The sequence below is a fragment of the Lampetra planeri genome, chromosome 34 (assembly GCF_965212315.1).
Source record: "Lampetra planeri chromosome 34, kcLamPlan1.2.h2, whole genome shotgun sequence".
NCBI classification, from domain to species: Eukaryota; Metazoa; Chordata; class Hyperoartia; order Petromyzontiformes; family Petromyzontidae; genus Lampetra; species Lampetra planeri.
This window is the reverse complement of record NC_136140.1, coordinates 5,732,573-5,753,217: the sequence shown is the minus strand read 5'-3', so window position 1 is coordinate 5,753,217 and position 20,645 is coordinate 5,732,573. Positions and strand designations below refer to the sequence as shown.

The 20,645-nt window shown below is 46.7% G+C and overlaps 1 protein-coding gene across 1 annotated transcript in view; it reads left to right on the top strand.

Annotated features, from left to right (window-relative positions):
* CACNA2D2 (calcium voltage-gated channel auxiliary subunit alpha2delta 2) overlaps positions 1-20,645 on the top strand; it is a 99,302-nt gene that overhangs the window by 51,986 nt on the left and 26,671 nt on the right. Inside the window, exons 8-18 of the mRNA XM_078610585.1 lie at positions 1,350-1,410; positions 2,581-2,631; positions 4,499-4,598; positions 6,230-6,388; positions 7,514-7,624; positions 10,599-10,677; positions 12,156-12,205; positions 13,098-13,187; positions 15,295-15,360; positions 16,968-17,042; positions 19,226-19,300. Of these exons, the coding sequence (XP_078466711.1) occupies positions 1,350-1,410; positions 2,581-2,631; positions 4,499-4,598; positions 6,230-6,388; positions 7,514-7,624; positions 10,599-10,677; positions 12,156-12,205; positions 13,098-13,187; positions 15,295-15,360; positions 16,968-17,042; positions 19,226-19,300 (917 nt within the window). The remainder of the gene's footprint in view (positions 1-1,349; positions 1,411-2,580; positions 2,632-4,498; positions 4,599-6,229; positions 6,389-7,513; positions 7,625-10,598; positions 10,678-12,155; positions 12,206-13,097; positions 13,188-15,294; positions 15,361-16,967; positions 17,043-19,225; positions 19,301-20,645) is intronic.

The following is a 20,645-nucleotide window of genomic DNA, read 5'->3' as shown; positions in this document are numbered from 1 at the left end:
GTGTTGTTCCTGCCATTGGGTCAAGCAATAAATCCTCATGAGAGAGGACACAATGAAGCCGAATGTTGCATAATACCACTCTGTGAGCTAATAAATAATGCATTCTTTGCTTTTTCATATAACAGGCAATATGGAGAGGGGAGAAAAAAAATCTATACCGAAATGTAATGTAGATCGACGAATGGGCACAGTTTGTGGGAAAAGAAAACGTTTTACATTGAATGTTTGAATGTACCTTTTTACAAATGGTGCAGTCATCACCAAATTCCTAGGGTTTTTTTATGCAGCGATTTTTACATGAATGCTTATGCGCACTATGTCACGAAACATTGTCTATGTCCAATGGAGTGGGGAACTGTGGCGCAGTGATTAGCGGCACGGCGCTACGAACCTGGCGACCCGAGTTCAATTTCAGCTCCCGACCAATAAACAGTGGCAAATATCTGAACTGGTCCTGGGCCTCCCATAGGTCGACTCGGCCTTAAATGAGTACGGTGCGTTGTAATCATTGCCACTCGAGTGACAAAGGTGGCCGGGCGTGGTGCTGGCTACTCACCCCTTTCATGTGCCGTGCCGGCCTTCATAGGTGCTACTCGCTAACAGTACTTGCTTCAAGAGTCTTTTTTAAGGCTATACGAGGGAGCTTTGAAGCTTTGAATGGGGGACAATGGCATAGTGGATAAAGCACCTCGCTGCGGGGTTGGAAGTGAAGTGCCACAGCTACCGTCAGTGGTTAGTAATATCTTCACTGGCCTTGTGCAACCAGCAGTCTCCAGTGTGCCTGACATGGCAGAAGGAGGCCTTCATCCAGCAGTGGATTGACAAAGTTTACACTTTTGGTGGATGAATGATAAATACGTCAACATTTCGGCCAAGTGGCCGGTACAATGACCGGTGATATTTACACACTTCATCGGGTGCTCATTTAAGGCTGAGTCGACCTAGGGGATGCCCTGGGACCGGTTCAATTATTCCTCCACGATGTTAGCTGTGAGCGGGAATCGAATTTTAGTCACCGAATTTATAGTGCAGTGCGCTAACCACCACACTTCTGCTCCCACACACATGGACACACAAACATATGAATACCACTTGCACAAAGGTGAGCATTACATGGAACGGTGCAGTATGTTTGACTCTAAACCATAGATCATCAACAGACAACCCTAACGTGGAATACAATCTTTGCATTCAAATTGGAACAGGCATATTTTTTTCCACAAAGCCAAAATAATTCTGCCCACAGAGTTTTGCGTTGCAATTTTGGCGGCTCTTGGTGGCCGTGTGGCACACAGTCGCTGAGGTTGACGAATCATTTTCGTTAACCCCCCCCCTCCCCACCCACGCAGCGTCTGAATGGAACAAGGAAGGCAAAGGGGTGGACATGTACGATGTGCGAAGACGACCTTGGTGAGAAGAGAAAACATAATCGGGCGACGTTTCGGGGCAATGGTTCTTCTTCATAGCACATCGTGCGTTATCAAGAGGGGGGGGGGGCATTTTCTTCAAAATGCCACCAGATATACACATACATATTTAAAGCAGTATTAATGATGAACGTGAGGTTATTTTTGTTTATTGTTGATTGTGCGCCACTGCCAAACGCAGTAGCAGTATCACCACGTGATTTGCTAAGAAAATAAGCCAATGCTGTGTCAAGAGAAAAGTAATATCATACTCTTGACATAATGTTGTCTAAGCGGCAATGATTTTGACACTCATTTTCAACAAAGCTCGTGGCAATCTCCTATTTATCTCTTTGCCTTCAGACGTTCATCTCGTTGCACTCCTAAAATTGATATTTCGGGTGTAGTATTTACCACGTAAATACAGGATTGTGTACTGCATTTTTTGCCGGGCTAAACAGCTCGATCTGTCAGTCAGGATTTTGTGTAATTTAAATATCCGCACACGAGCTGAGAGGCTGAGAGACTGAAACACAATGGCAGCTAGGACCTTTCCCTCCACTGTACGGCCACAAATATATTCCATTGCTTCTCTATTCATGCTACTGTGTGGATTACATTACCATGTCAGAGCATTGGGCCGGCACCGCTGATATCCTGGACCCGAATCCAGGCGGCCACCTATGATTAAACCAGGTTCTAAAGTGCATCTTGTCAATCAGAATCTAAATATTCATACCGGAGGATCCGATGAGTTACAAAGCTGTTTTTCACAGATGTCCACTAGGATGGTATCAGCTCAGACACTAATGACCGCACAAGATGGCCAACCTGTGCGTTTGTCACTTAATCCGGCTTATTTCTGCTCCGAGAATGAATCGCGTTGGGGTTGGCTCTCATGCGATGACCATTACCGTCGGTGGCAGAGTGGGTGGGAAAGTGCCGCCCTACTGTGGTGGGAGAACAGAGGCTGCCTGAAAGGAGGAGGAAGCTCCGTGGTGTCCGGCTTCCAATGTGCGATCCTGTAATGTGAAGTGTGGAATCACTCTGTGAGATGCATCTGAATAGAATGATCCTCGGTTGCACTCATTGCATAAGAGGTTGCTGCTTTTAAATTCTTTGAAAACGTAGAAAAAAAGTGACAACACTTGAATGTGTGTGGCGTGCGATGCAGGTACATCCAAGGAGCAGCCTCTCCAAAAGACATGCTCATACTTGTTGACGTGTAAGTGTTGTTGGAATTCTCTCCATTAGCAGCTCAGGATGCTGGACATTTCTTGCGCGTGCTGCACTGTAGAGTTTCTGCATAAACCTCCGAGTAGCACGGTTTGGCCGCGTACGGCACGAAAGAAGTTCAACGTGCATAAACGCCCGGCACCCTGGTGTGTCCGTGGCGTGAGAGGCTTTCCACCTCGTGGTCGCCGGTTCTATCTCTCTGTGCACGGCAGTTGAAATGATGAGCATGCTTCTTCAAGACCCCCCGCCCGCCCATTCCTCCCACCCCACCACCTCTGTCCACCTAGCAGTTAGTCGGTCAGCAGGTCACGTGTGGTGGGGATAAAGTGTGGGTACGCCCACCTCTTCCGAGAGGTGGAAGAGTGTGGACCTCTTTAGGAGTTCTGTAGAGCGTCCTCCAGTGGAGGCCCTTCCCCCAGCGGTGGCGCGAGGAAGCAATTGCAGGGCTGCACCTTTGTCTCGTAATCGTGTATCTGTAAGTGAATGCAGGCACTCCTCTACTTATGAACATTCGACTTAGGAACTTTAAGAGATACGAACAAACCTGTTCGTTTGTCCAGTTGCCTGTTTGGGCCGAGAGTCTTAAGTTCAACCGCCGTGCAATGGATGGCGGTGGTGGCACCTACATCTGCAGAACATGAATAACCAGTGGCATCTGCAGGAGATTATACAACTTTTAAAGCCATTCCCCATGTTTAGTGTACATGCCGTACAACCTGTTTGGAATGTACAGGAGTAAAATTGTGAACGACTTACGAACAGACCTGGATCCTAACTCGTTCATAAGTAGAGGAGTCCCTGTATATTTTCCCTGGCACTCGCTGTCGTACTGCGAGCGAATCCAGCGTTTCAGCTCTGCGAGCAACAGAGAGTAGGAACATTCAAAGAGCTGCCACTTTTTTCGCTGCACATCGCCACATATAGAGCATTTAAAGCTTACGGTAGTCCAATATAAAGAATCCGTTTTGATTGGCTGATTTATTAAAAGAAGATTTGTTGTTGTTGTAGGCCAATGTTTGTTTTGACAGCGGTTGCAAAGCTTTCGCAATGAGCGTAGAAGTAAAATGTATTACTGTCACTCGCCGTGAATGTTATCACAGTTAAGTCCTCTTCATCCTATTCACGCGTCCCCAAATCTCGGAACACAATGAAATTAGAGTAAAGGCATGTTTAAAGGTCACCCGCACGATTTAGCACAGCACCCAAAGGGTTCTGCTGTTAACGGAAGCGCTGGTATTCATGCGGTGATAAAGCTACCACATTTATTGGAGGCTCAACCAGGAAACGTGGTGAGCTGGGTAGCCTCTCTCCTCTGTCAGCTCCACCCATTTTTACATAGCCACACCTACTGAACCCGAGCTCTGCCTGCACGTTGAGTGGTCTTGGCCCTTTCTGATATTTGCCCTGCCTACTGTTCATAAGGCCCCACCCACTCCTCTGCCAGTCCTGCCCAAGACCCAGGTAGCCCTGCTCGTTGCCCATATCACGAGCCGAGCACAAGGTCAGAACATTTTAAACGGGGACAAAATTCCAAATCTCGCAAATGTCCTCCCATCGTCTCTTTTCCCAAGTCCTTACAACCTTTGCTTAACTCAAGGAATGTGTTGCACTGTTATCTATAATGCCCTCAAGAGTATTGTTTGTTCTTGGCGCTATGCGCATTTGGGCCTGCTCAGTAACTGTGATTTAAACAAAAAAATGCCTTGGGGTGGTGGTGGGGGGGCAGGGGGTGGGGGGACACGGGGACAGCATTTCTAAAACTGGGATTGTCCTGGATGAACCAGGACGGTTTGGTAGCTCAACGGAGAGATGATGCATTGCTCTGTTGCGTTTCTCCACGCTCACCCCCGCGCCAGGAGCGGCAGTGTCAGCGGCCTCACGCTCAATCTGATCAAGACATCCGTCTTGAACATGCTTGAAACACTGGCCGATGACGACTTCGTGAATGTTGTGTCGGTAAGCGAACCTGTCAACGTGTGTAAAGTTCATCGTACGACATAAGATAACACTGGTCAACACACTTTTTCTGGCATAAGGTATTCCAACGGTTTTAAGGTAATTTTGGGGTGCTGATTCCAAATCTGCAGAAGAAAAATATTAAATAAATGTGGATATCTACATAAAATGATATTATAAACACACTATCCTAAAAATACAACACCATATTTTAACACTAAAGCAGTCACTGACTCGCAACAACTTGCAATCTTAAGTGACAGAGTTAATTTCGGGTAAAATCAATGAAAATGGGGTATACCGATAGCATAAAAATGATGTGATAGAGCAAATCTGAGATCAGATTTGGAATCAGCACCCTGAAATTAGTCTAAAACAGCTGCAAAAGTCCAGGCCAGAAAAAAAAATGTTTTTGTTGACCAGTGTGATTGATTCTTGAATCTTAAGAATCCAGATCGCTTTGAGGTGTGCACTGGGGACCGGGAAATCTGAGTTAGATTCCTGGCCACGGCTAATGTCAGCGGCAAATGATATCACGTCTGGTTCTGGTCCCACCTCGTTTCATGCACCCGCACTGACCAGTGTGGTGAAGTATGGTCTACAAAAACACCCATGGCGAACACAGAATGGGGAGGCCATCCTCCACACGGTTTCTCACATGGGGCTGCACATGATTACATTTTTTATCTCTTATGAATAAATAATGTCATGTAATTTCCTAAACCGTCCACCCAGTTGATTGAAGGTGGACAAGACCACTCATAGTGTTATTGTTGCGTGAATGTGGCCGTTCTAATTAGGCGTTTCGGAGGCCAATCCTTTTAATTGTCTGTCGGTCGCCTCTGTGGCGACGGCGAAAGTGCGGCGTCTCCACCAAACTCGCAACGCAAATCCAATTAACGCTGTTGGCAGTGCGCTTAGAAAACCATTTCATTTTGGAGCTCGTAATTTTCTGCAACGTTTGGGAGAACAATTAAGAGGCTAATTTTCATCAACGATATATCCTGATTTGAAAGGAAACAAATAAATTCACTGCAAATGGAAAGTACGTCTGTCAACCCCTGTTTGACGTTGCCGCTGAAATAATTACGTCGCTACCGTATGCAAAGCTCATCAGCTGAACATTGGCCCTTGACGATAGATTGCAATTGCAGGCATGTACAAAAGCAAGTCAAAGGCAAGCTAAAAAGAGCCTCCCTCTTCCAATTTAGCTTGGGAAAATGTAAAATAATGCACACAAATCTAATACAGCAGCAGCAGTGGCCAAAATCAGATGTCTCGATCCGTGAGAGCAAGGTGTGGGCTTTAAAGATTCTCTCACATTTTAATGTCGGGGTGCAATACCGTGCACGTGCGTGACGCTTCATCCGTTGTCGTTTACTTCTCATTTTTTAATGAGTGGGTTATTTTAATGAAGCGCCGAATTGCAATGGCTGCGCGAGGCTTAAAATAGATCGAGCAATTATGTGCACTGCATTGGAACTGGAGCGTATGGAGTAATTGCCGAGTTAATGCCGGCTTCCAGCGAGCGTGTGATTGCCACGTGGACGCTAAGGATGGGATGTTTAATCTGTTCCGTTTTCTCTTTCCCCACCATGCCTCCTCTCCGCTCGCCACTTCCCGCTGCGCAGTTCAACAACACGGCTAACTCGGTGGCGTGCTTCAACCACCTGGTCCAAGCCAACGTACGCAACAAGAACGTTCTGAAGGCCGCCGTGAACAAGATGTTGGCCAAAGGGGTCACCAACTACACGGCGGGCCTGGAGTTTGCGTTCAACCAGTTGCTCAATGTAAGGGGAAGGCTTGGTGTTTCTCTGGCTGCCCTCACCGTAGAGCAGGGGCTGGGGGAACCTATGGCCCACGAGGCAGATATGGCCCACGACTTCAGTTTATAGGACCCATATGTATGTATGTGTGTTGAACTTTTTCCGCACCATACGTAGCCAGCCGTGCTAATCGGAGGTCCGCGGGGGATGGACCGCAAACGAAACACAAAGAGCAGTTTTAAAACAACGGGTTTAACGACACATTTATATTTATGCAATGTAACCCAAAAAACACCTGTTATGGCTAAAGAAACGAGTTTGCAATCTATTTTTAAAAGTGCTTAGCTCAAGTGGCTTCCTAATATTGGAAAGAGGAGCATTCCAGACGGCCGCAAAAGTGCATCTGGAAGCGTGCGATGCGGTGACCACCATCCTTGTTCAATGGTTAGCCAAAAGCCGCTGCTGTAACAATGACCCGTGGGCACATGGAGCCCTACCACTTACATTTTACCAGTCACTGCAAGCATCTTAGCTGTACCAATCGAGTACTAGACGGGATTCTTTTTTGAGCTGGCAACACCGCGTTTCTCAGACGTTGAGCCTGCTTTGGATTGACTGTCGCAGGTGGATGTGGTCCTCCGTGGTGATCTACAGAGGGTAGTGTAGAAAATCCATTGTTTTAACGTGATTACTTGCTCCCGCGTTATTGCTCCCCCGTCTTCACAAACGCGCACACTGACCGGCGTGGTGAAGTACAGTCAAGTAACCCCTGTAAACTCGCACGGTGTGAGAAGGCCCTCATTCAGTAGTTGGCTGACAAAGGACTGTAAATGTACAACTTGTTTAGGTGTAATGTGCTAATGTTAACCCACTCACCCTTTCTCGTAAGTCATCACTCCGTCGTACCCCAACGACCAAACAGATGTGTTTAATACATTGACGTATATTGTATGTGTGGGACCTTGGGACCACCTGCAGCCATGAGTGGCCACTATAATCACACACACAGCTAATACATATTTGTAACCCATTCCGAAATTAAATGGTAACCATCACATATTGGCAATTCATCGAATCGCCAGATGCATTTTTAAAGTGTCCCAGCTGAAGCTCTCGCTGGGCATGTTGTTGTTGTCCCTGCCGGAGCAGTTCAACAACATATCGCGCGCTTTCTGCAACAAGATGATCATGCTGTTCACTGACGGCGGGGAAGACCGTGCCCAGGACATCTTTGAGAAGTACAACTGGCCCAACAAAACCGTGAGTGGCTGTCCATCCCCCACTGACCATATGCCACGAATAAAATACTATGTATAATGATAATCATAATAATATTCATATGTAGTTATGTATGTTGAACTTCTTTCACACTGTGCGTAGCCAACCGTGCTAATTGGAGGTGCGGGGGAAGCAGTTCTAAAGAAATGAGTTTTCAATCTAAATGATTTAAAATTCCTTAGCTCCAGTAGCTTCCTAGTGTCGGAAGGAAGAGCGTTCCAGACGACCGCAGAAGCGAATCTGAAAGCGCGCGATACGGCGACCGTCTTTGTTCGATGGCTAGGAATTCACCCGATGCCTTCGGATCTCGGAAGATGATTGGTCGTGGTCGATCCAGAATTGTGCTCCGATGGGGGGACCGCTTTGCGTGCCACATTGTTGTAGGTGGCTGTGCAAGCCTGTGCTACCTTGTGGGGCAGCAAAGGGCAGTACATCTCAGAGGTCAGAGTGCTGAGCTAGAACTTTTGTGATTCTGAGTTAAAATCCAGGATGATGAGTCTCAGATTAGTCACCTGTGATTTAACAAAAAAAAAAGACCGACGATTAAATTTGTGTTTTCACTTAATTTGACTAAATTACAGCTCTGAGAATGGGTGAAAAAAAAACCCCAATGTGTTTGATTGCCATGCGATGAACATTTCCTTGCGGCACGGCATGTGGGAAATGGCATCCTTTCGTGTGTAGATAAGAGTGATCACTTTTGAAGGGATATCGGCAGTAGTTCTCTGAAACATGCTTCTGCGGGTCGTTCTCCAACGCACTCAGGCGATGCACCGCTCCGCAAGAGTTCCACAGGGACAAGTCGTATTGTTGCGTGACGCACGTTTTGAATACATTTACGGGAACTAAAGGCTATTAAAAAATAACATTAAAGCCACGAGCAGTCACCTAGAGCAAAGCTTTTGCTGTGCATACAAAGGATAGGAATGCGGTGGCGCAAAGCTCCCAGGGTCAGGGCTTGCGGATGCTGCACGGCGCTTGATAGAGCAGTCTCGTGTTCCTCCCGAGACGAGCTTATCCGAAGGCGATAGCTAAAATGTGGATTGAAGTTGATGAGTAACTTATTCAATTACTTCGAATTTTGAATCCGGGCTTGACTCGTAAAAAATATAATGTAGGGCATCTCATCTGCCCCTTGAGTGCTGAGGGCCCCCTAAGGGGGGGTTAGGCGGTCTTTAAACAGCAGTGATGGTGAGCATGCGGGAAGTAGAACAGTCAGCAGTTTGCAAAATTAATGTACGTTCACCATGAATTCCGGTGCTTGCCGTTGCCATGGCGCCAAATTTCTATTCCCTTTGGTAGCGCTGTGGTTGTATGGCGGAGAATGTGTATATCTGTTGCAGGCACATCGTCATTCACCCTCGCCTTCACCCACGATCCGAGGAGTTGTCATGATTTAGGGTCACGAATAAATTCAAGTATCGATTACATTTGTCCCGCTTGTACTTTCTTCCCTGTGGTCAAAGTCGCCCTGACATGCGCCCGATCTCATCACATCTGAGAAGCTAAGCAGGGTTGAGCCCTAAGTTGAGCTTGGATTGGGCGGCCACCATGCACGCCAGGTTGTCATAAGCGTCCGAGGGGGCCACACTACGTTCGTTTGTCAACAAGGAGGCAGTGAAGAACAATATGTTGTTGTACCGCACTTCTGTGCTGCCGCGTCTGTGCTCCCCACATTCACCAACCTGCACTGAGCAGCATCGTGAAGCATGGTCTAATAGCTCTCGCTACCCGCACGGCGTCAGGATGCCCTCAATCCGCAGTGGATTGCCCAGCGTTGGCCGTATATATGTACGTGCCTCCCTATGTTTGCATATGAGATGCATAATAAAAGCACAACCGCATAGTACGACGTAATGACCGTGTGAAGGGGTGTGTAAATAACTGTGTGCAGCTGTGTGCTCGTGCCAACATCACGCCGCTGGTGGCGGCTGTGACGCGGGACGCCGCGCTAATTGCGTCTCTCATTCTGCTGTAATTATAGACGTTCATGTATTATGTCTGTCTTTGTGGCGAAAAGGACCCCGTGAGACTGGCATTGCAAGCGTGCACCAAGATGAATAAATAATACTAATGACATCCATCTTTTACCTCCCGGCCCATTCGGGCCCTTTTTTTAGAAGCCCTTGTTTGTGTAGATTATATAGGAGCTGCTGTGGTCCTACCTACAATTATGTGCTGTGTTTAAATATAGCTTCTCACAATAATGGGCTTTATCTGTCAACTTGTCTAATTGTACCAGTGTATACCTGATTGCAACGTTACGTAAAAAGGCTGCAGTGTTTTAGAATGGTGCATCGGTTTGGACACGTGACGAGAATGAAGCCAGGCAAAATAGCACACGGGCCACTACTTGCATATGTATATGAGTGGGAGAGGAAAGTAGGAGGGTAGAGGAACTGGTCAATAAACGTATTAACGAATAATATTAATTTAAAAAAAGACACATTTCCAAAGCAACGATGCCGATTCACAACCGGGGATGGTGCAAGGTGTTCATCTAGTCCAGCTGCGTTGCTGTTGAGCGAATGATATGGAACTGGAGATCTGATTGTAATTTTATATGCACACCCGTAAGTGCATGCATTTGCATATTGCATGCATAAACTTGGGCTGCCTGCTGCACATTTGAAGCTTTTTTAATTGATAAAAAACAAATACAGTCAAGGTCTGAATAAGAGTAGACATGACCTCCCCTCCTCGACTGTGATGTCATGAGTTGTGATTTGTGACAAAAATTTGGTTTGTACAGTCGTGTGATGGGCAGCGCCTCTGGTGGCTGCAAGGGTACAGTAACCCCATTTACATGCAACACACAAATCGAACACTATCACTTGTTACACGTGCAGTTTGATGGCACGTATGGTGAGCAGATTGGAGCCTTAGTGTCTTGCAAGCTTTTGAATGCAGCAAGCCCATGGACTCTGGCGGCCCTTGTGCACTCTCTCTCTCGCAGGTACGCGTGTTCACATTCTCAGTCGGGCAACACAACTATGACGTCACGCCCATCCAGTGGATGGCGTGTGCCAATAAAGGTGAGACGGCCTTTTATACTATTACACTTGCGTGCACGCGCATGCGTTCATAGCAGTGGCGCAGTATTAGCGCACTGCGCTACAGAGCGGCGACCCAAGTTCGACTTCCGGCCAAAGCTAACAGCAGTGGTGAGTGGTATCCGAACCTTTCCTGGGTCTCTCTTAGGTCAGCTCCGTTTTTAAATGAGTACCTGTTGCAAAGTCGTAAACATCGGCACTCGGGAGACAAAGGTGTGCGGACTAAGTACAAGCCACAGCAACTGTTCAGGTGCTTTTCTGGCCTTTATAAGGTATTTTCTAACACCACTTTCCTTGTACATCTAAAGGTAAATGAGGGATCTGTGTTGTGTTCACGTCCTAATCCGAATGTGTGAGTTGGTTAACATTGATAGCATGTGAATGTTGATGGTTCAGAATTGAGTGTGGTTTGTGTACAACAAGGCCAACATTTCTAAGTGTGTGTGTATATATATTAACCAGGCATGTAGCTACGCATCAGTTAAACAAATTAAATACATTCATACGCTTAGGATAAATTAAACAAATTGTGTAACAATAGATAGCTTGGCGGTGGGTGACGCACACCTGTAATCCGGCAATGTCGAGGAAGTTAGGGTTGGTGGATCGAACAAATATTGTGAATCTCCCGTCGAGATGGCCATACCCTTCGGCTCGCCCGGAGATGGCAGTACAGCAAGCGGGCTCATCTCCATCTGTCTGGGGATTGAGTGTTTCCCCCCTCCGCCCCTGCCATGCACGGGTTGTCTTCGGGTACTTACGTTTTCCCCCTCTGTATACTCACGGATTTGGCCAAGCATCCCAATGTAGGGCCACGGAACCTGGACAATTGTTGGTACCAGACTTGGCTGCCTTCCTTGCCAATCTGTCTTTTCCCTCGCATCTGAATCCCAAAGGAAATCTCTGCATATTCCAAATGTCTGACTTTATTGGTATTTTTCGATTCCTATATGGTGTATGCAATGGCATCACATGACCCTTACAACGATATGATCCCAGGTAGCTAGCCCTGCAGCTAATATACAGTAAACCTAACATAGCATTTAAAAATTAATGATTCTGAACTGTTGCCATTTTCTAAAAATGTGAGTGGGGCAAATTATTACAAGGTTTTATATGCCGTATAATATGAGGCAAGTTAGAGTTCTTGGACATGTCATGAGAAAAACGAGACTGAATATAATGTTTAGACTTGGAATCTTCTAGGTACAAGAAGCAGGGGAAGACAGCTAAATAAGTACTTAATCGATGTGAACAACTGGGTGCACCTGGGAGTATCGAACTCTGAGTCCTCGAGTAAATAGCATGGACAGAGCTCAATGGAAGAAGGCCATGATCGCCAGCATCTTTGGGAAAGGACGTGGTGCATCGAGAGAGACAGACATTGCTACTGGGAGGGAAAAACGTGTTCTTTTTTTATCACCGATTGTTAAATGTTTGTTGTTGTTTTTTTTATGTAGGTTACTACTTTGAGATTCCTTCCATTGGGGCCATTCGGATTAACACACAGGTGAGGAGTCACTTGGTACGGATGTATTGGTTGTTCTGGACCGCCTCGTCACAGATTACCTGCCCTCTCAGGCCGGCCTGCCAGTCACACAATCTCTGCCTATGAATGTTTATCAGGCATGAGTAAGTAGACATTGTCAGACTAGAATTGAAGCTTTCGTGACTGCAAGGATCCATACTCTTTGGTTCTTTCGGTAAAGTCACGTAGGTGAAAAAAAATCTGTGATTTTCACACCTGATGATGATTGTGTTGCAATCAAAACGTCGTGATTTAATTTACTTGTATTTTTTTTTTCTATTTTTTTTTTACTTGCGTGACTTTACCGAAAGAACCAAAGAGTATACTGTCAGACACCAAATATCCGTCAATATGTATTTGTAAGTTAAATTATGTTGCCGATATGCAAATGTATAAAGAGTTTGAGAACGTTTTTGTGACCGAATATATATTGTACGTGCCCCTGAAGTATAATGGGTACTCCAAATTACTCAATCGGTGGGTCGCGTGTGGTGGAGTAAAGTGTGGCTACTTCCACCTTTTCCGAAACATCTGGCCAGTGCGGACGAGTGGGCCAAAATAGAATATCTATAGAGAGGCTTTCTAGAGCCTCCTCTCATTGAGAGGCGCTTCCGCCAGCATTGGCGTGAGTGAGAATTTGCAAGGCTGCGCACGCGTAAGCGCCGATGGCTGTGGATTAGATGTCGCTTAATGCGGGGGGAGGCAATGACAAACGAATACATTATATGTGCACTCCTCTTGTGAACAGAGGTGTCAATTTGTTACACGCGCGCAACGCAGAGTCCGACGAATTAACGACACGCAATTTAGATCGGCGATACGTGCTATCGACACGCAGAGTCTCTGATCGTCCCCAACCCTCCCTCCTGCGCAGGAGTACCTGGATGTCCTCAGCCGCCCCATGGTGCTGAAAGGGCCCACTGCCAAGCAGGTGCAGTGGACCAACGTTTACCAGGATGCCCTGGTGAGTGCCCGCATCTCCACCACGCCTCCGTTCGCGAGGCTCCCATTAGCCCCCCCGCCCCCCCTCCACTGGGTTGTGTGCTCGCGTTGTCGGTTGAAGCCCTCTGGGTGAGCTGTGCGGGTGTCAAACTGCACCTCCGTCCAGCACGGTTTGGCCACGTACGGTGCGAAAGAAGTTCAAGGCACGTAAGTACACGCAGCCAAACGGGGTTAAATCCCACCAGCCACTTGGCTGCTGACGCCTCGGCTAGCAACGATTCTGTCTTATTTGTACGGTCTTGTCTGTGCCGATTGTCTCGTCCGAACGGTTTTGATTATAATGTGCCATCAGCTGCCTGTGCCATTTGTACTGCATGCCTCCTCTGTTAAAATGCCTTGTTTGCACTCTCATTCGTGCTATTTTTTTCGTTCATGCTGCCTGTGCGTTCATCCTTGTATTGCGATGTTATGAAGTCTCGTTTGCACCGCTTATCATTTGTGCTTTCTTTAACGTTATAAGCTGTCTAAGCTGCCTCCGTTGTTATTGGCTATCTCATGTGTGCTGTCTGTCTCCTCTCTACTTCCTCATAAGCTCCGTCTGTTTCATCCGTGCTGTATTTCTCATGGGTTATTTTCATTTGTTCCGCCTCATTCGCGAAGATTATCAGCCCAATGAAAAAAATATTATGCAACACTTACATACGTTGAAAATAACGAGCGTTTCTCTACACGCAAACCCGGCGCGTGCATTGTGATCGCAGAAATAGATTTTGATTTAAATTCGCAAATCGTCCCAACCCTGTCCGTTTCATTTGTGTTTGTCTTGTGCTGTCTGACAATGTCTGTCTCGTTCATTCCGTCCCACCTGTATGGTCTGCGTCATCTGTACGGTTTTCGTTTTTAGTCTTTATCTTGTTCATTCTGCCCATTAGCCAAAAGGTGAAAAAACATATCGCATAGAGTTCTACACGAAACGAAAATAATCGCTGCCGGGCTTGTATTGTGGCCGTAGAAACTGATTTGAATCAAAACATTTATTTAAAATTTACGAATCGCCGCGTGGCTTGCCACGTTTACTTCCAGCGCGATAAGACGTCACGCGTGATAGCTCGGTTTTTGTAACGGATGAAGCCTCGGGGGCCGCTTGCGGGCCTAATGCGGCACGGGAGGAGAGACGCGGCATTAAAGCCGCGATGTGACAACTGCATCGCAGCATTGAGTCCAATGACGTGGGTCCCTAGGTGCCAAACACGCTGATGGCATTTCCTAATGCGCGTCTTCTCAGTGCAGAGCCACGGGGTGCATTATCATTCACGCTCCACGTGCACGCGGTTTGAGAGGCTGTTGTATAAAGCGGCCGCACGGGTGGCGGTTGGTTTAACGACACGCCTGCGTTATCCCGGACTTGTAATGTGTTTATTTCATTCTCCAAGGCGGATATTACATTAGCGGTGCAGTCACCGGAATCAATGTTGATACTGCAAGAGATTGTTTGCTCTCTCTCTCTCTCTCTTAAAACGGACCGATTGTTAAAAACTATTGTCACTAAGCAATTTATTTTATTTTAGCAGGTTAAGGCCCACTGAGCTATGTAGCTCTTTTTTAGAAGCAACCTGGCCACAAATTATAGCTCAAAGAAGTGGCTTATCATGTAGAATTTATAGCGGCCAAATACTCTTAAACGCATGTTTCTAAGTGTGGAGGAAATAACCGGAGGATCCGAAGAAAAATGAAGGCGACCACGGGGGAGAGAGACATGCAAACTCTAAATATACAGGCGTCAGGGTTGGGATCTAACCCACGACCTCCTGCTTTTCTGGCAAGGTAGTTAACATCTCGGCACTTTGGCCAACACACGCGTGCATGGAGGGAACACGCATTGGCTGTCCTGTCTTCTCCTGGAAAGCCCAGAATATTGCATATTGACGCCAACGCGAAGGCGGTTTCTCGATGTCTGTGCGATGATCCACCAACCCTCGCTGAGCTCCACAGTTCTGGATTACAGACGTGCGCCGCCACGACGTGGCGTGGCATGTGTATGTCCCTGTCCGGCAGTGGATTGGCGAAAGGGCCGTGCGTGTTCGTGGACATCGGTTACGGTCGCGTGAACGTGTCTATTATTTCAACAGGGGCTGGGTCTGGTCATCACAGGTACGATGCCGGTGTTCAACACAAGCATGCAGGGGGACAAACAGGTGAGGGGAGACGTCGGCTCGGGATGTGGCAGCGGTAGCTGAGCGCGCAGCCTGTGTGAACTTAGAAAGGCAGTACTTCTCTAGCCTTGTCAGAGCAGGGAGTCACGGAAACGTTGTGGCAACTGTAAAACGTTGTTGACCCTTTCCTGTTCCGAGACATCTGCGAGTTGCAGGGTGGGTGTCCAGTTCACCGCTGGATCTCGGAACCCGCAAGCGGTTCGGCATTAATTTGATTTAGAGAGGCGTTTGTTGCCCCGTTGTTATTAAAGACATTGTACTCACGGCAGAGAACTGTAGCGACACGACCGCACTCTACGGTAGCTGGCGCCAAACTGTGCCACACGCCCTCCCTCATGGCCTTTGTGTGAGCTTCGGTGTACCGATCAAGTTATTAAAACATTTCTTCCGGGAAAGGGTTAAGAGCGTCTCGCCTCTGATGTGGGGTCAGACACTGGTACCACTGTGGGTACAGTAAAACCTTGGATTGCGAGCATAATTCGTTCCGGAAACGTGTTTGTAATCCAAAGCACTCGTATATCAAAGCACTCGTACATCAGCTGTGATCACGTGACGCTCGGCAGACAAAGCGTAGACACGTACTACTCGTATTGCAAGACCTCACTCGTTTATCAAATTAATATTTGCTAAAATAAAATTGCTCGTCTTGCAAAACACTAGCAGACCAAGGTACTCGCAATCCAAGGTTTTACTGTACACACTATATGAATGGTGCTGCTGCTTCTTTATTTTTTACTTTTTTTGGTTGTAACTTGCTGACCCCCACCCCCTGCTGGACATCTGTGAAAAAGAGCTTCGCAGCTCATCGGATTCCTCCGCCAGTCTCAATAAATATTCGGATTCTGCATTGGCAGTGGCGCACGAGCACAAATCACAAGAACAAATGAACACATTCTGTGTCATTAAAATACCGCGTTGAAAATAATTAGTTGGCGACGTTTTGGGGCAATGGCCCACGGTCCTTCACACGGAGGTGCCACTCACCTACGTTCTAAGTCCTTGATACTGGTAGGAACCACCTGGTTCCACCAGCCTACAGGGATTATTGTGTCCGTCCGTCCGTCGTGCATCCAAAAATGGGAGAGGTGGGGCTGGGTGGAGAGGGGAGGTTGGGGAGGGGCTGGATGGGGAGGGTTGGGAGGGGCTGGGTGGGGAGGGGCTGGATGGGGATGGTGGGGCTGGGTGGGGGGTGGGAGGGGTGGGACTGGGTGGGGAGGGGCTGGTCACCCCCGTGGTGCCCTTATAAAACTCAACGTTTAACCTACTCACGCCGGCTTGTGCCCGCCCTCACAGTCAGCTATATTTGCGGAATACACCACGCCGCCGTTGACCCTGGCCATTGACCGAGCAACCCAACGTTCCTACCAGCTCCCTCCGCAGGAATGTGTTTACTTTCAACTAATTTGTTATATAGATCAGATCATTGTCATGAGAGTTGTCGTGACCCACGACAGACGGCCGGACAGAACTAATGCGTTCACACTTTGCACCGACGTTGACAAGCATTTAAAAACGCGTGCGTGTATCTTATCGTGCTCGTGTTTTTAGTGGTCAGCGCCTCTAGCTAATTCGTTCCCTGTGGTTTCCAGAATCAGCTGATCCTAGGTGTGATGGGTGTCGACGTGTCTCTGGAGGATGTAAAGAGACTCACCAAGGAGTATATTGTAAGTCGCGAGTCGTCCGCTTGCTGCAGCTTCGGTTACCTGCACGTTAATCTGCTCGAACTTCTGTAATGCCACTTGTAATCTGTGCTGAGCAGCAACGGGTATGCTACATGTGTCAACGTTGGAATAATTGGAAGTCAGTTTGACATGTAGGCTTTCGCGACCAATATTATCCATAGCAAAGGTTTTTTGGGTTAGATCGCGTGAATATAAATCAGTAATTAAACCCGCCACCACCCGATGCAGCCAATTAGTAAGGTTCGTCACGAAAACAAAACATGCCAATTCATTGCTAGTTCAGCACACCGGTGTGTTGGAGAGTAAACCCACAACATTTACAATTTGAGTACGACGTTTCGCCAGTAATTACAACTAGCATCATCAGGCGACAGACACATTTGTGGAGAAGTTCTCCCGTTATGGATCATCGGAAGTGTTTTGCATACGGATGCAAACAAACATTTGAATCAAATGTTGTTGGTCACTTTGATGATTTGGGCCAAAGCCACTGCATGGAACACACCGTGGGGACCATCAGGGGCCAAACAGTGAAATTGTGCAAAACTGGATGTGCGCCAGCCGTGTGGATTGTGACATGATTCATGCATGTGTGTAATGCATGTGTGTCATGCATGTGTGTAATGCATGTGTGTAATGACCGAAAAATGACCTCAAGCCATATGCAGCCTAACGGATATTTACAAATAAACAAAGGTGTCTGATTGGAAGAAAGAGTCCTCCATGGTGATTGGTCAGGAGGCAGACTTTTAAAGAGATTGGAGAATAAGGGTTGAACGAGAAAACGGGAAAATAGAAAGGATCCGTTAGAGGGAACGGACAGGGATTGTCTAAAGGTAAAAAAACAAGGACAAGAAGGTTCGAGTAAGGGGCTAAGGGGATATATAAGGGGAGAGCACGAGGAGTGGGGACGCTCGGAGGAAGGTACAAGCAGGGAAGACAAGAACGAAGCTTCGGGTCCCTTTTTGTGGAAGTCTTTAGTTGGGTTCCTTATTTTAGAAGTGTTTCAATAAAAGTGGCTCTTCTTATTACTTTGTCATCGGAGTCGTTACACATATGCACGGATCCGTCTCATATCCTCACACGTTTTTTTAATAAACGACGGAAGAGTGTGTAGCAGAGTAATAGTACAGGCAAAAAGATCATTTCTAGGCGACAAAAGGCACGAATGTGAATTTGCTTGGTCCTCCCAATCATGCCTTAGCTGTCGCCTGACATCACCACACTGCGTGTATAACGCACACAGCCTTGATGTTAACCACCAACTCAAAAGGGTCAAAGTTGTGGCCATATTATTTGACGATAACATATGTAGATATGTTGAACTGCTTTCCTGCGTAGCCAACCGTGCGAATCCGAGGTGCGATTTGGAAGAGCAGGACACAATGTATGCTAATCAGAGGAACAGGACAATGAGACGCACGGAAACCGTCAGTGCAGTTATGGCCAGCCGCCATTGCCTCCTGCTGTCTTGTTCCTCAGGGGCTTTAAGACAACTGCCTTCTGTTTATTAAGTTCAACAGAAAAGATAATGCCTCACTGCGTAATAACACAATAAAATGCTCGGGTCTTCTATAACAACGTTTTTGAACAGCATTCGTTTTAACAAATGCTTTCCGTCGACTGGTCCAGAATTTGCGAGCTTATTATTCATGAATTTCAAAACCCAAGACCCACCGCAACAGCACAGAATTAATGTCGAGATTTAAAGTTGTTTGGTGAAAACTATCTTTTTTTTTCTCACGTTCACGTGTGTTTGGTGAACACGTTTGGCAGTGTTTGCCGAGTTGGCTAGACTTTCGTGTTTCATGGACTATCTCTGGAGACTGCTGTTAGGAATCTCTACTTTGAATGCGCACGAGAATCCCTACGAAAGAATACACTGACTGCTGATTCGGGAGGGTGTGAACAACCGTGCCGTTATAGCGTTGATTAATTTCACCAGCAGCTTTGGGCAAAACTTGGACAAATACCAACAACTGCTGAATTATCGGATGGCCCCATTGTGACTTCTTCGTGCGGTGAGAACACCTGCTTACTCGGCAGAAAGAGACTCCTCTGGGTCAGAATAGCAGCAAAGTTGATCACGATAATGACGGCGATGCTGGTAATGCTGATGATTATTTTGACAGATGGGTGTATTGTGTGGATATTTTGCGTTGCAGCTCGGTGCAAATGGGTACTTCTTTGCTATCGATCCCAACGGATACGTGTTTCTGCACCCCAACTTGCTGCCCAAGGTATTCATTCGCACATGACATGATCACAGTGTTTAATTACCGACGCATGGCTGAAAACCCATCTACTGTGAACCACTTGCTATCACTAGCATTAAGTCAATTTTGTTTTTGCTTAAACGCGTGGGGCCTTTCTGCCACAAATCGGCCACCCAAAGAACCCATCACATGAATACTCATGAACGTAAACAATTTTAAATGTTGTGCAAAGGGAAAAAAAGCTATATACTGTCTATATTTGTTTAAAAAAAAATCATGTTGTGGCTGTGAGTTCGTGTTTTGCCGATTTATAATGGAGTGTGTAATTATGTATTTTTGCACCGGTTAGTTCGGTGGTGCACTGTTCTGTTTAACCCTATTTAAACAAAAGCAAAGCACCATTGCTTTGGTGTTTATTTAAAATGTTATTGCATGACGCTTTCTCTTTGCTGCTTGAACTGTTTCCCAGTACCATTTAGTGGTTCGTGCACGGGGATTTGTTTAATTATTTCCTTGAACAAAGTCATCGGTCAGATGTGGTTTATAAAGTAACACAGTTTAATTTGTATTGCCTCGGTTGTGCTTTGGATTTAACAACGCTTTCATTCCAGTAACAATCCCACAAAGCAACGTTTATTTTGAAAACAAAAAGTGCAATCGGCATTTGTATTAGGTTCGTTGTTTTTAATCTACGTTGACCAGACGTGTATTGTTAATGACAGGAGACTGCACTGTTCGTTTAACATAGCCTAAACTTCTTAACCTTGACTGCAGACTTGCATCACCTTCGGTTTTCAATCGTAAAAAAAATGTACAATGTGAATAAATACGTGGGTTTGGTGAAACAAAGTAGTTGTGCTTACGTGCCCGTGCTTAATTTGTGTTTCGATGATTTACCTTCTAAAAAAATGTGGCCATGTCTCGCACCCCCAGAATGGGCTTCTTGCACCCCCAGGAGATGCATTCAGCCCATGTTAAGAACCACTGCTCCAAAGCAAGTGGCTTGAAGTTTTTGCAACATTCCTTGCCGATTTGATTACAGAAATTCGAAAGTGGAATGCCGCCCACGTGGTGCCACGGTCAGCACACTGGACTCGCAATCCAGAGGCTGCTGGTTGCAATCTTCCGACGCAGCAGTTGAAGAAAGGGCGGCATTTTTAATTCCCAGCAGTATCTACGGGTTCACCGCCGTTACTCGATCGGCACGTCACTTGCAGTGCAGTGCGATGGTGACGTCTGGTCAGCGTGGAAGAGTAGGCCAAAATCCAAACGATATAGAGGTGCTTACTAGAGCTCCCTGAAGGGGGAGCCCCTCCTGCCAACAGTGGCTTGAGTGAGCAATCGCACGACTCGCAAAAAGCTTCGATCC